The 12,520-nt window shown below is 64.2% G+C and overlaps 1 protein-coding gene across 1 annotated transcript; it reads right to left on the reverse strand.

Annotated features, from left to right (window-relative positions):
- Window positions 1-2,103: 2,103 nt before the first annotated feature.
- KLHL21 (kelch like family member 21) lies at window positions 2,104-9,367 on the reverse strand (the record flags this gene model as incomplete). The annotated part of the gene is made up of 4 exons (XM_084243409.1): window positions 8,264-9,367; window positions 5,509-5,914; window positions 2,878-2,950; window positions 2,104-2,397 (listed from the first exon to the last, which is right to left on the reverse strand). The coding sequence occupies exons 1-4, from the start codon at window positions 9,282-9,284 to the stop codon at window positions 2,104-2,106; spliced, it is 1,794 nt and encodes a 597-aa protein (XP_084099535.1). The 5' UTR covers window positions 9,285-9,367.
- Between the last annotated feature and the right edge of the window lie 3,153 nt (window positions 9,368-12,520).

The raw sequence follows: 12,520 nt of genomic DNA on the forward strand, positions 1-12,520 counted from the left end.
GGAACTGGGTGTTGGACACCGGAAGGAGGGTGTCCTAGAGTCCACAGGAGTCTCTAAATCACATAAATAAAGAACCTCATTAAATACTCGTCACTGAATTCTCATAACTTAACGTGTCCTGCAGCCGGACGCAGCCCCTGGCACTGGCCAGCCAGGCAACGAATCCAGCACGTGGAGCCCCAGCCCTGGCCGGCCTGTCCCAGCCAGTGTACAGACAGCAGGAAGGGGTGGGGGCTCCCCAGCTCAGGACCCACACCCAGGGAGTGGGCAAGGTAGGGGAGCAGGTTTCTCAAGGGCGGTCACTGGCCCTGGACCACCCACTGGAGGGACCTGCTGTTGCCTAGGCGACTGCCTCCGCTACACCTCTGGGACAGGATCTGGGGGTTCTAGCGAGTGAACGCGGAGATGAAAACCCAGATGCTGGCTGGGCTCACTGGCCCACATCTGCCAGCTGCCGGGGGATGGTGAGCCCCGGCTGCCCAGAGGGGGCTTCCTCAGGGGAGCCCCACAAAGGCTTGAGCCCCAAATTGGCGCCTGGGCCCCAGACCGGCTCTGGCCCCCAGACCTGACCATGACGGCCGAGGCGGCTCCGAAAGCTGGCCGCACAAGAAGAAAACGCTTGCAGCCCCCCTTCCCAGCAAAGCTTTATGTGAGCAGGTCAGCCCTGCTCACCCCAGAACACTTGGGCAGAGGGGAGGCATGTCCCTAGGGCCCAGGCTGGGACCTGCAGAAGCAGGTAGACTGCTGAGTCCCTCCTAGGGCTGAGGCAGGAAGCAACAGTGCCCGGGCGACCACGTGAGCGAGGCCCCTGGTGGGCTGGGAGCCGCAGGTATCCCTGCAAGAGGCCTAGCCAGAGGCGAAAGAGGGGCCCCAGGGGCAGCTGTGAGCGGGAGGACCGCCCCACAGCCCCAGGGTCCCGGCATGGCAGGCACCAGGGAGCCTTCCCAGAACCACCCGCGCCGTCAGGCCAGTGCGAGGGCCTCAGCGCCACGGTTCAGGGTCCTGCCAAGAACACACCCCCAAGTTAGCTCACCAGGAGGCGGCGGTGCTGGGAACATTTGCTTTCAATTCATCTAATGAGGAAAACGCCCTCCTCCTGGAAGGGAAGGACGAACTGACGCAAGGCCGCCTGGGCCCTGGAGGAACGAGACCACCGGGTCTACAGAAATACCATCACCCCAGAGGACAGCGGGGGCTCGCCCAGGCTTCCCAGGAGTGTCGCCTCCAGAGCGACACCATCAAGGACACGGAGCTCTGACCACCCCAGCCTTGCTTCCTCGACCCCCTGCCTCCCGAGGGCCCGACCGCGCTGCCCAGCCTGCCTGAGGACGGCGCTCTCACAGGCCCGCTCTGGCCTGGGGCCTGGCTGGCGCCCGGTGACGCCCGTGAGTCTGCACTTGCAGGCTCCCACCCAACCCTTATGGCCTGGGACAAAGGTCCAGGTGAGGACACAAGGCTGGTGGATGGAGAGCCAGAGGCCCAGCACCTGCCTCACCCGGGTCCCCTGGAGGCAAAAAACACTGAGCAGCTCCCTCTGGGCCCCCTCGAGGACCACACTCCTGCTACATCCCACTGCCAGCGCCCTGGGCTCAGCTTACCTCCTGATGGGGTGTTCTGATGAGACCCCAGCAGGGGCAGGGGCTGGGGAGCAGACTGCTGGGAGAGCCAAGTGCAGGCCTGGAGTCCGGAACCCTGCTGCAGCCACCTTGTGCCTGATTCCCGATCTCCAGGGCAGACAGCGTGGGGGGCAGGCCCGTCACCCCCAGGCTCCAAGGCAGGACTTCAAAGCAGCCCTCCCTGTGGGAGGGAGCAGCAGGGAAGGCAGGCTCTGCGCTGGTGAGCTGGGGCGACATGCTGGAGCTGGAGCCCAGTGCCGGCCAGGAGGCAGGTCTTTCTGGACGAAGGGCGGGGCCTGCGTCCCAGGTCTGGGCACCCTAAGCAGCTGAGCCCACGCTCTAAATGCAGAAACTCTCCGGGCACCAGATCCCCGGGCTCACGTAGCCCAGGAGCTGGTGCTCCACCTGTCCATGTGCACAAGGAGGGGTCACGACCCCCAGAGGTGCCAGTTACTTGCACCAAGGCCCGCCCTGGGCCAGGCCAGCGCTAGTGCGGCTCGCTGGGGTTCTGCGGCGGCCGGGGCCGGCCAGGGTCCATGTAGCTGCTGCTGTTGTCCAGCTCAAAGCCGCGCCCGCCCGAGGGCGTCTGGGGCATGAACTGGCGGAAAATGCTAACGCTGCCATGCCAGAAGGTGGGCTCTGGGAGCCGGCCCACCACACTCCACGCCCGAGTCTCTGGATCATAGGCCTCCACCACGTCTGAGAGTTCAAAGGTGTTGTCGTAACCTCCCGACACGTAGAGCTTTCCTCCGAGGACGGCCAGGCTGCCCCCGACATGCACCTGTGGGTCAAAGGGGTGGGTGGGTGAATGGGAGGCTGGCAGCAAGGGCAACACAGCGCGCCAGACCCCGCTCCAAGGAGAAGGTGCTTGGGGACTCAGCAGTGGGTCTGTCCCAACAGTCCCGGTCTGTGTCGTGCTGAGAGCACAGCAGTCGCCTCCTAGTGTACCCCAGGGTCAGTCCCCAAGCCCTGTCTGAGCTCATCCTGTGTCGCACCCTCCTCCGGGCCTTTGCACGGACTGTCCCTCTGTGACACTGCCCCAGCATGAAGCCGGCTCGCAGCAGGCGACCAATCGGTACTGGCCACAGTGGACGACCAAGCCGCGTGACCCGGGGGTCTAACCGAAGGTCTCCATGTCTGCGGCCAAGTGCGAAGAGATGAGACGCCAGGTCTCGTCAGAGAGCCCCGGGAGGGCCAGCACGGCCCTGCCCGCCAGGACGGTCCCCGTGACGGGCCCTGCCCGGCGCCCCTGCAGACTCACCTGGTTCATCGCGGGGATCTTGTCCCACTCGTTCTTCGTAGGGTTGTACACGTCCACCTCGGCGGAGTCGTCCCTGTGGGGGAAGAGGGAGTTTGAGGGGGGCACTCTGGGCGGGGAGGGTTGGAGGAGGGTCCTCCAGGGCCCTCTCCATGGGGGACGTCTCTGATGGCCGCTGGCAGCCCAACTGGTCATGAAGCCCACCTGGGCGGCACAGCTGACTTCCGGTCCAGACTCTGGCCAGAATCAGCCTCAATCCCGACTCTGAAAGATCACGCCCTTGGCAGCTTCGACCCTTCCATGCTGCCCAGCACCAACGAGGCGGCTCCTGCCCCTCACTGCGGCCACAGGGGTCTCCTTCAGATCCCAAACTTACCCCAACCCCCTGAATGGGCTCCTACTCACCCTTCCCATCCCCCTGGGGCCGCCCTGCCAGGCCGCCAGCACTCCCGTTCCAGCACACCCGCCTGCCCCATGGCCGCGGCCTCCAGTCCTGCCCCATCACTGCTGTGTCCTCGGAGCCCAGCAGGCACCGTCACAGGATGAGGGCACCAGCGACGCCCCTCCCTTTGGGGCCCCCTCCAGCCTTGTCTGATGCTCCGAGGCACGGCCCCCCAAGTAGCAACAGTGACAAGGAGCACAGGTGGGGGGTCGCAGGGGCGCCCATGGGGAGCAGTCCGGGCCTGGCAGTGGCTCGGAGCCCAGGCACAGGAAACTGGGGCCGCTGGGTGCCCACACACCTCACTATGGACAGAGACCTGGGTTCGGTAGAACCTCTCACACAACACGTTACTCTTGCTTTGATTCCCCCCATCATTTCAAACTGTGAAAACCATCCTGTTTGTGGTCGAGGTGATGACGAGGAAGGCCGGGACCCACTGGGCTGCCACCCCCAGAGGACAAACGGACGGACGGACTGCAGCTTGGGGGTGGGACAGGGCCCACCTCTTCCTGTGTGGGGCCGGGGAGGCCCAGCCAAGGGCCACTTTTCATTCGCCGGGACCAAGACGGGTACCTGCTCAGCCCAGGACAGCAGCGCGAGCAGCGAGGCGTCCACACAGCACCCGACTTCCAGACAGGTGTCGGGTGGGGGTTATGGGGCTCCGGAGCGCATGAACAGGGACCAGTGAAGGCGTCAGACTTGTCCCCCACTTCAGGTGGAGGCCGGCCTCCCAACTCCGGGGCAAGCTCTGGCCCTTCCCGACTGCTTACTTTTTTTTTGGCCCTGGGGCTGGTCTGGGAGGCCCGGCCAGGCCCCCAGCTCCACTCAGGCACCTGGAGCAAGGCCGACAGCACACCAGGGGCGGAGGGCACCCTGGGCTTCCACGTGGGCTGAAGCACATCACCGGCTGCCCCCCCGAGCCTGTGCGACCTCACTGGGACACCCACCTTTTCCCAGTGCGGGGTAGGGAAAGTCTCAGGTTGCCTAGTGACAAACAAGTGACAGACCAGGAAGGGAGACCCGGGCCCCACCCAGACAGGAAGCCTTTGGGTGTGACCGGGGGCCACAGGGTGGGAGGCTGTTCACAAGGGTGTTGGGCTGGAACGGCCAGCGAGGCCCAGGCCAGGCACTGGCGCTCTGCGGGTGGTATTTATAGCAGCTGCCACCCCCTCTTTGAAGACAACCACCCGGACTTGGGGGAGGGAGAGCAAGCCGAAGGTCAGAGGTGTTTTGTAAGAAGCCCAGGCGCTGGCTGGGGTTCCAGGGTGTTCTCAGGGCCGACGGCAGGCTGCTGCCAGGTGAGGACAAGCAACGCTGCCGGTTCTTGATGTGCTCACCCAGGAAGCCGGGGGCGGGGGCGGGGGTGGGGGAGGCTGAGAAGCAAAGCGCACTCGGCTGCTGAATCCCAACTCAAAACCCCAGGCGGACCGGACAGAGGGCAGCGCTGTTCACAGCAAACCCCTTCTCCCGCCCTGCTCCCTCAGGCAGACCGTGGGCCAGAGGGAGCAGCAGACCGTCACGCCCACCCCAGCTCCTGGCCCTTCGTGTCCACCAGCCAGCAGGAGGGGGCCGTGTCCACTCCGCGCTGCCCAGGCCACCGCCCAGACCAGGGATGCCTCCTGGGGACCGGGGTGGATGCCCTTTTCCCAAGCCTGAGCCCCCACGTAAAGCTGGGGGCCATGAGCAAGCGTCCCAACCCTCCTGCCATCGCTGAGGTACAGGCAGCACCGGACACCAGGGCCCTGACACCCGCTCACTGTCCTCATCACACACGGGCAGCTTTGGGGCTCCCCAGAAGTCGTCATTTGACAAGACTCTGAGGCCAGCTGTGCCGGGGTTGACACTGAGCCCTGGGCGGGAGTGGGGGCAGCTCCTCCACCGCGTGGCCCCGCCGCCAGCCACGGCCACAAAGACTCGAGGGGTCAAAAGCTGCCCCTGACCCGATGCCAGGCCCTGCCGGGGTCCTTTTGAACAGAGAAAATACAAGAACCACTTGGGTATTTTAGGGGGCCCCTCTGGAAGCAAGTCCAGTCGAAGGGACACCACGAGGTCTCCGCAAGATGGAGGCACCTGCTTAGGGGCGCCCGTGGAAACCTTCCTAGGAGGCAGAGCCCAGCCTCAGGGGTCAGCGAGCCCAGCCTCAGCGCCCAGCGCCTCGGTCTCCTTGTCAGTCCAGTTCCACGGGGACTCACCTGATGAAATACATGAGTCCGTTCAGCGTCACCGTCTTGGGGGCAAAGGACCAGGGCGGGAGCTGGCCGCAGTCCACCAGGGACCAGAGGTCGACGTCGGGGTCGTAGCACTGCATCACCATGGTCTCCTTGCCGGCCAGGGAGCCGATGGCGTAGAGCCGGCCGCGGCAGGCCGTGGTGGAACAGTTGTCCATGGGGTAGGTCATGGGCTGCAGGGCCTCCCAAGAGTCGGTGTTGAGGTCGTAGCGCTCCGTGCTGTCCGCGGCCACCACGTACAGCAGCCCGTCCAGCACGGAGGAGCTGTGGTACTCGCGGGCCTTCAGCATGGGCGCCACCTCCGTCCACTCGTTCACGCTCGAGTTGTACCGCCACACGCAGTTGTAGAGCCGGGAGCCGTCAGACCCGCCTGCAGGGGCACAGGGGGTGGGCGGTCAGCCCAGGGTGCCCACCGGATCTCCCTGCACTGCCCAGTGGGTGGTGTCTCCCGGCGGAAGGAACCTCACAGGCCTTTTGGATATGAATGTGGGGGGGCTCTGCCGTGGATATGATATGATATGATATGAATGTGTAGGGGCTCTGCCGGGGGAATGCAGGAAGGAACCCCAGGCCCAGAAGACAGTCAGCCGAGCTTCAGGTTTAATCCACCACCAGGGGGCCTGCCTGGGTCTAGGCACTATCAAGCTATTTATTGCCAGGCAGTAAGTTCCATCCGCAGCCAAGGAGCTACCCACACGGCAAGGCAGACCTCTCCTGCCTTCCCACTGCTCCCCTCGGCAGTGTATTTCAGTAGATCCACCTGTTCTGCTCCCCACTGTCTCTGGTGAATCCTCTCGACCCCTGCACCTCTGGCCTAAACCCCGGGTCTTCTGTGCATAAATAAATAAAAATACCTTTACAGAAAAACACTACCAGGGTGAAGCCAAGGCCCTGGGGCCACATGCTGGCCCCCACTCACACTGCCTAACAGCACATCTGCACCAGAACACAGGGTCTCCGCCAGCTCTGGGGGAGCCACAAAGCAGGCACGCTGGGGTGCACAGGGACTTGTGCACCAGAGCCTGGGCTCCCTGGTACCCCTTCCTAACCAAGGCTGTGCCAGGTCGAGCCGAGAGAAACTCTACTTTGTGCTGGAGCAAGAGCTCTCAGGCCACGCGTGGGGCTTCGGGTGCTAGTTCTTCCTGTAGGTGCAGGTTTGAGGCGTATTGTTTGGAAAAACCTGCCAGGTTGACCACGTGCGATGGTGACCCCCCCTCCTCCCCAGTCCGGAGCGGCGATCTCCACAGCCCAAAACATTCCATCAAGAGACCAGGTCACAGCACGCTGTTAAAACTGCTCCCTCTTATCACCAGTCACGCCACTCTCTCACTCTGCCTAACCGGTGAGTCAAACTTCGGGTATGAGAGTGGAGAAGACAACAGGTCCCCATGGGCTCAGCACTGCTTGAGACTTCGGACCGGGGTGGGGGGTGTCATGGAACAGAGCCCCATGGTTAGGGAGGGGGCTACGCCTGCTTCTGTTTTTTTATTTCAAAAAGAGCTAACGGGAGACACGAAGGAAGCCCACAAAGGTGGTGATGGTGACTGAGTTAGGCCAGGCCTACCAGGACACTGGATCCCCCGGGAGGGCACCCCAGCACCCAGCGATGCCCCCAGGCCGGGGCCCCCGGAGCAGCGCAGGCACCACATCCTGTCTGCCTCCAGCGGCTAAAGGGAGAGAGCCCAGTCCCTGTGAAGTGGGGCCAGCTGTGTGCTAGGCCAGGCAGGCCCTGTGAAATCCCCCGCAGGCGGCTGGGTGGAGTGACCCAGCCGCCAGCCCGAAGCGGAGACATTTATGGAAGTGAGCAAAGTGGGGCCAGTCTGACCAGTTCTGGGAGGGACTTCACCGGCCAGACGGCGGCGTGTTTCCGCGCCCGCCCAGGCCACCCGGGATCAGAAAAGGCCCGATTCTGATTCCGCAGAGGCCCGGGAAGGGGTGGCCGCAGCCCAGCGCGTCCCCGGGGGGAAGCACCGGGTCTCTAGCCAGCGCCCCACGGGACGGACTGCCCGCAGGCCCCCTGGCTGATAAGAGCCTCCGAGGGGCCCCGGGTGGCGCTGGTTCTTTCCTTATATAGCCGGCACAGCCACCGCCCTCCTCACGCCACCGCAGAGGGGCCTCCAGCTGGAAGGGGGATTTCTCTGGAACGAAGTGCGGGAGAGCCCAGGGCTGGGGCTGGCGGGACCCGCCCAGCATGACTCGGCAGTGTTTTGGGGTTTGGGCCAAGTAACTGGAGGAAAACCTCTTAGCATGTGACCGTGTTTACAGTGCGGGCCGGAGCAGCCCCACACGTGACCCACACGAAGGTGCAGGCCCGGGAGCTTGTCACCGGTGACAAAGAGGTGACTGAGCGCGTCAGCAGGCCGGGGTGCCTCGGTGGTGAGGAAGCCAGCCCCGGGGGGAGACGGATGTCTCACCGGGCGCGTCAGCCTCCAGCCGGCGCCTGCATTCCTCAGGCGGGAAAAGAAAGCACCCATTGTTCGGGGTCCAGCACTCTGCAAGCAAAAGGGAGGGGGGGGCACATCCTGGACAGGAGCGGGCTCTGCCAGGTACGGGGCTGCCCAAGCAGCTCCCTGACCCCAGTCACACCCGGGGGTCTCTGGACCCAAGAGAGGAACCTGCCGGGGAAGCCCAAGGCCAGCTCCGAGAGGAAGCTGGACAGTGGCCTCCAGGGCGGTCCAGTCCCGCCGAGGGACGCTCCCGGGGCCGCCCGGCCACTCACCCGTCACGTAGATGTCGTTGCCAAGCGCCACGATGCTGTAGCCCCCGCCCAGGTGGTCGGGGAACTCGGCCAGGTAGCGCCACTGGCCGGTCTGCGGGTTGTAGCAGTCGACGGTGACCAGCTCGTCGCAGTCCTGGTCGCAGCCGCCCACGAGCACCAGGATCTCGGCGAGGCCGGTGGAGGGGCGCGGGCGCATGCGGGGGCAGGGCCCGCGGTCGTGGCGGTCGTAGCGCGCCGCCTGGAAGTCGCGGGCCTCGCGCAGCAGGCGCAGGCAGGGCGGGCAGCGCGCCACCAGGGGCTCGGCCTCGACGTGCGCCAGCAGGTAGAAGCGGCGCACGAAGGGCAGGCGCACGGCCTCGAGCAGCTGCGGCCAGTGCGCGGCGCGGCGCGGCGGGTCGGCGCGCACCCAGCGCAGCGCCAGCTGGTAGGCGGCCTCCTCCTTGGGCACGCAGAGCCCGTCGTCGCGCAGGTAGCGCAGCAGGCGCGCCAGGGGCAGGCGCTCCAGCTGCTCGGCGCCCAGCTCGCCCACGTGGCGCAGGATGAAGCGCTGCGCCGCGCTCGCCAGCCCCGCGCAGCTGAAGGCCTCGGCGAAGTCCTGCATGTCCAGGCAGTTGGCCAGGTCGAGCTGCTGCTGCAGGAAGGCGCCGCACGCCTCCTTGACGGCCGGGAACTGCAGCAGGTCGGCGGCGCGCAGCAGCGGCTCGGCGTTGTCGCCGCTCACCGCCACGCGGCCGGTGTAGCTGAAGTCCAGCAGCAGCTGCAGCGTGTCGGGCGGCACCCCGTGCAGGCGCACCCGCTCGGCGCGGCTCTCGCGCAGCTGCCCCGCGAACATGGCGCGGAAGTAGGGGCTGGCGGCGGCCAGCACGGCGCGGTGCGCGGGGAAGTCGCGGCCGCCCGCCGCCTCCAGGGTCACGTCCAGGAACTTGCGCTCGGCGCGCAGCTGGCTCAGGCCGCGCAGCAGGCTCAGCGCGTGCGCCGGGTCGGAGAAGGGCAGCACGGCCTGGGGCGCCGGCCGCTCCATGGCGCGGGCGCGGGGCGCGCAGCGGGGACGCCCGGCCGGGGCCGCGGGAGAGACGCGGCGCGCTCGGCGCCGCCGCTATAAGTAGGGCCGGGCGGGCGGGCGGCCTCGCGGGGGCGGCGGGCGCGGGGCGGGGCGCGCGGCGCCGCCCACTTAACCCCCGCGCGCCCGGCCCGCGCCCGGCTGAGTCACCGCGCGCCCCGCCCGCGCCCCGCGCGCCCCGCCCGCCCCCCGGGCCTCGACGACCCCCCCGGGCCCGGCCGCCGCGGCGGAGCGGGGAGGCGAGCCCGGCCCCGAAGCCCGGCCGCCCGGTCGCGCCGCCTGCCCGCCGCCCCGCCCCGGCGCTGGGCCGGCACAATGGCCGCCGCCGCTCGGGCTCCGCCCGCCCCGAGCCCGGGCCCCGCCGGGCGGCAGCCGCGGGAACGTCAGGCCTCGAGCCTGGCCCCCGCCCCGCGCGCGGACTGGACGGGGCGCAGCGCCCTCCCCAACGGTGCCCGGGCGCCGCTCCTGGAGGGGGAAGGCGCCGGGCCGAAAACCGGGGGCAGGGAGAGCCCTGAGCTTTCGCGAGGCGCCCCGAGTGCGCCCCGCAGAACGCGCGGGCGCCCGAAGGCAGCCCCGGGCTGCCAGCCCCGTCCCCAGCCCCGGGCCAAGGTCAGCCGGGCACGGCCTGCCCGGGCGGGGGGTGAGGCTGCCCGGGGTGGCCGCGAGGGAGGCCCCGGCCTCGCCTTAGCTCACTTCCCACAGAACCTCCTGAAAACACTCGCTGGAAGCCATTGTTTTCTTTGGTTCCATGAGTCCTGCCGAGCTCGGGTTTGGAAAAGCCCCTCCTGTTGCCTCCAGTGCCCGGTTTCGTAGTTGAAACCTGAGTTTCTGTCATTTCACAGCCCCCCCCCCCCCGCGGGCAGCGCGTCCTCCCACACCCGCGGGAGTGGAGCCGTCCGGGGCCCGGCCTGGGCTCCCGGGCCTGGCCGAGCGAGCGCAGCCCCCCAGGAGGCCCAGCCGCGGCCCCGCAGAGGAGGGAGCTGCCGGCGCCCCTGCCCGCCCTGCCGCGGGGACATGTCTGGTCCGCATTTCAGCAGGGGAGGCCGGGCTCAGGGAGGAAACAGCAGGTACCCGCCGGCCGCCGATGCCCATAGATGGGCCGGGAAGGGCAGCGCCGCATTCCTGGGCCCAGGAGCAGGGCCAATCGCTCCCTCGCGCACGGACCGTGACCGAGGCTGAGCGGCCAGGAAGCGGGATGTGGATGGGGAAGCCCGGGCCCCCGCCCACCTTGCATCCACCACAGCCTTGGAGCCGGCCTTCCACAGCGCAGATCCGCGGCCAGCCTGGTGTGTTTCTAAGGGGGCTTCGACAGACCCCCCTGCAGCCTCCTGGGCTGCCCTGAGGAGCACAGAGTTAAGTATTGGAAGGGACGACCTTCCTGCTCCAGCGCATCTTTTTTTTTTTTTTTAAGATTGATTCACTCATGCATACAAGAACTGGGGTACAGGCCAGATGTGCGGGAGGGTGGGTGGATTCACCAGAGACAGCGGGGAACACAGCAGGCAGACTGACAAATACACTGCCGAGGTCTGCCGCTCCATGTGGGTATCTCCCCCGCCCGCCAGGACTGAACCCGCGCTGCAGAGGCTGCGGACAGCTTCACCGCGCTGTGCTCAACCGCCTGTGCCACCAGGGGAAGCCCTCCAGCGCATCTTGTGAGAATCAGATTGCCCCGTGATAGGGCCTGATCGATGTTTTCATAGGCGTAACAAAAGTGTGAGGTTCACACTTTCTCTGTGTGGTTAGGTTTGTTTTTGTTTTTGCTTGCTTGCCTTTCCTGCTTTCTGTTCCAGACCTATACAATCTGTGCATTAAAGAAAGAAAACAAGTCAAAGTGGAATGAAAGATTCAGTTGTTGAGTAAAAAAGGAGATTATTATTAACATCCCAGACTTAACAGGCCAGCTTTTGAAGCAAGTCCTGAAAGGAATGTGGTTAGAAAAGGCAGGCCCAGATTTAGACCTGTCAGCTGTGTTTGGAATTTTGAGTAACACATCAACCCATCAGTCTCGTGAGTTCAAAATGGGAGAGTGGCCACCCATTCCCATGTCATCCATACAGCCCATACAGCCGGCAAACTGTTGTTAATGAAGGGGATTCAAACCCAAATTTTATCACCCAACCCCATGTGCGGGAAGCACTATGGTTGGTTAAGGAAGAGGATAAACTTGTCAATTCAGCAACAGTTTGTGGGAAAATGTATTTATAGGTTAAGCTTCAGCCAGGACAATTTTAGGAGTTTATCTTTTCCATAATCATGACAGTGGTGTTTACCTAAATAATTTCTTTGAAAAAATTTTTTTTGTATATAGAAGAACTGGGGTGCAGGCCAGAGGTGCAGGGGATGAGAGGATTCCCCAGAGACACAGTGGGGAGGACAGGCCAGATCTACTGAAATACACTGTTAAGGGGAGCAGCAGGCGAGACAGGAGAGGTCTGCCACACCATGTGGGTCAGCTCCCTGGCCGGGGATGGAACTCAGGCCATAGCAGTGATAGCGCTGAGACTTCACCCCTAGGCCAGCAGGAGGGCACCCTAAATAATTTCTTTATGCCAATGTAATTTAACACAAAATGGGACTAGACAAATTCAAACTACCTCCTTTTGATACTTGAGTTAGAATTTTGGGCAGATGGGGTAAAAGGTGCTGAGATAATGTTAAAAGTTGTTATCCTTTTGAGAACATAAAAAAAGACATAACTTAGCCTGGTTAGAGTCACCCTTTTTCCCTACTATATGCCCTGATTTTTTTCTGGTTCTGGGTTGCATGGGTGTGGATAGTAACACATTTACAATATAATAACTTTTTAAAAAAGATTTATTTTTGTGTAGAACTGGGGCGTAGGCCAGAGGTGTGGTATGGGGGGGATAAGAGGGTTCACTAGAGACAGTGGGGCGCAGAACAGGCAGATCCACTGAAATACACTGATAAGGGGAGTAGCAGGAGAGACAGGAGAGGTCTGCTGTGCCATGTGGATCAGCAACCTGGCCGGGGATCAAACTCAGGCCATCATAGGGATAGGGCTGGACTTAACCCCTAGGCCTTTGGGTAGGCCTATATTAACTTCATTTAAACAACAACAAAAAAAAGATTTATTTTTATACAAGAGCTGGGGTACAGGCCAGAGGCGCTGGGGGATTCACCAGAGACAGAGCAGAGAGCAGAACAGGCAGACGACAGAAATACACTGCCAAGGG

This window comes from Talpa europaea, assembly GCF_964194135.1.
Source record: "Talpa europaea genome assembly, chromosome: 9".
Lineage (NCBI taxonomy): Eukaryota > Metazoa > Chordata > Mammalia > Eulipotyphla > Talpidae > Talpa > Talpa europaea.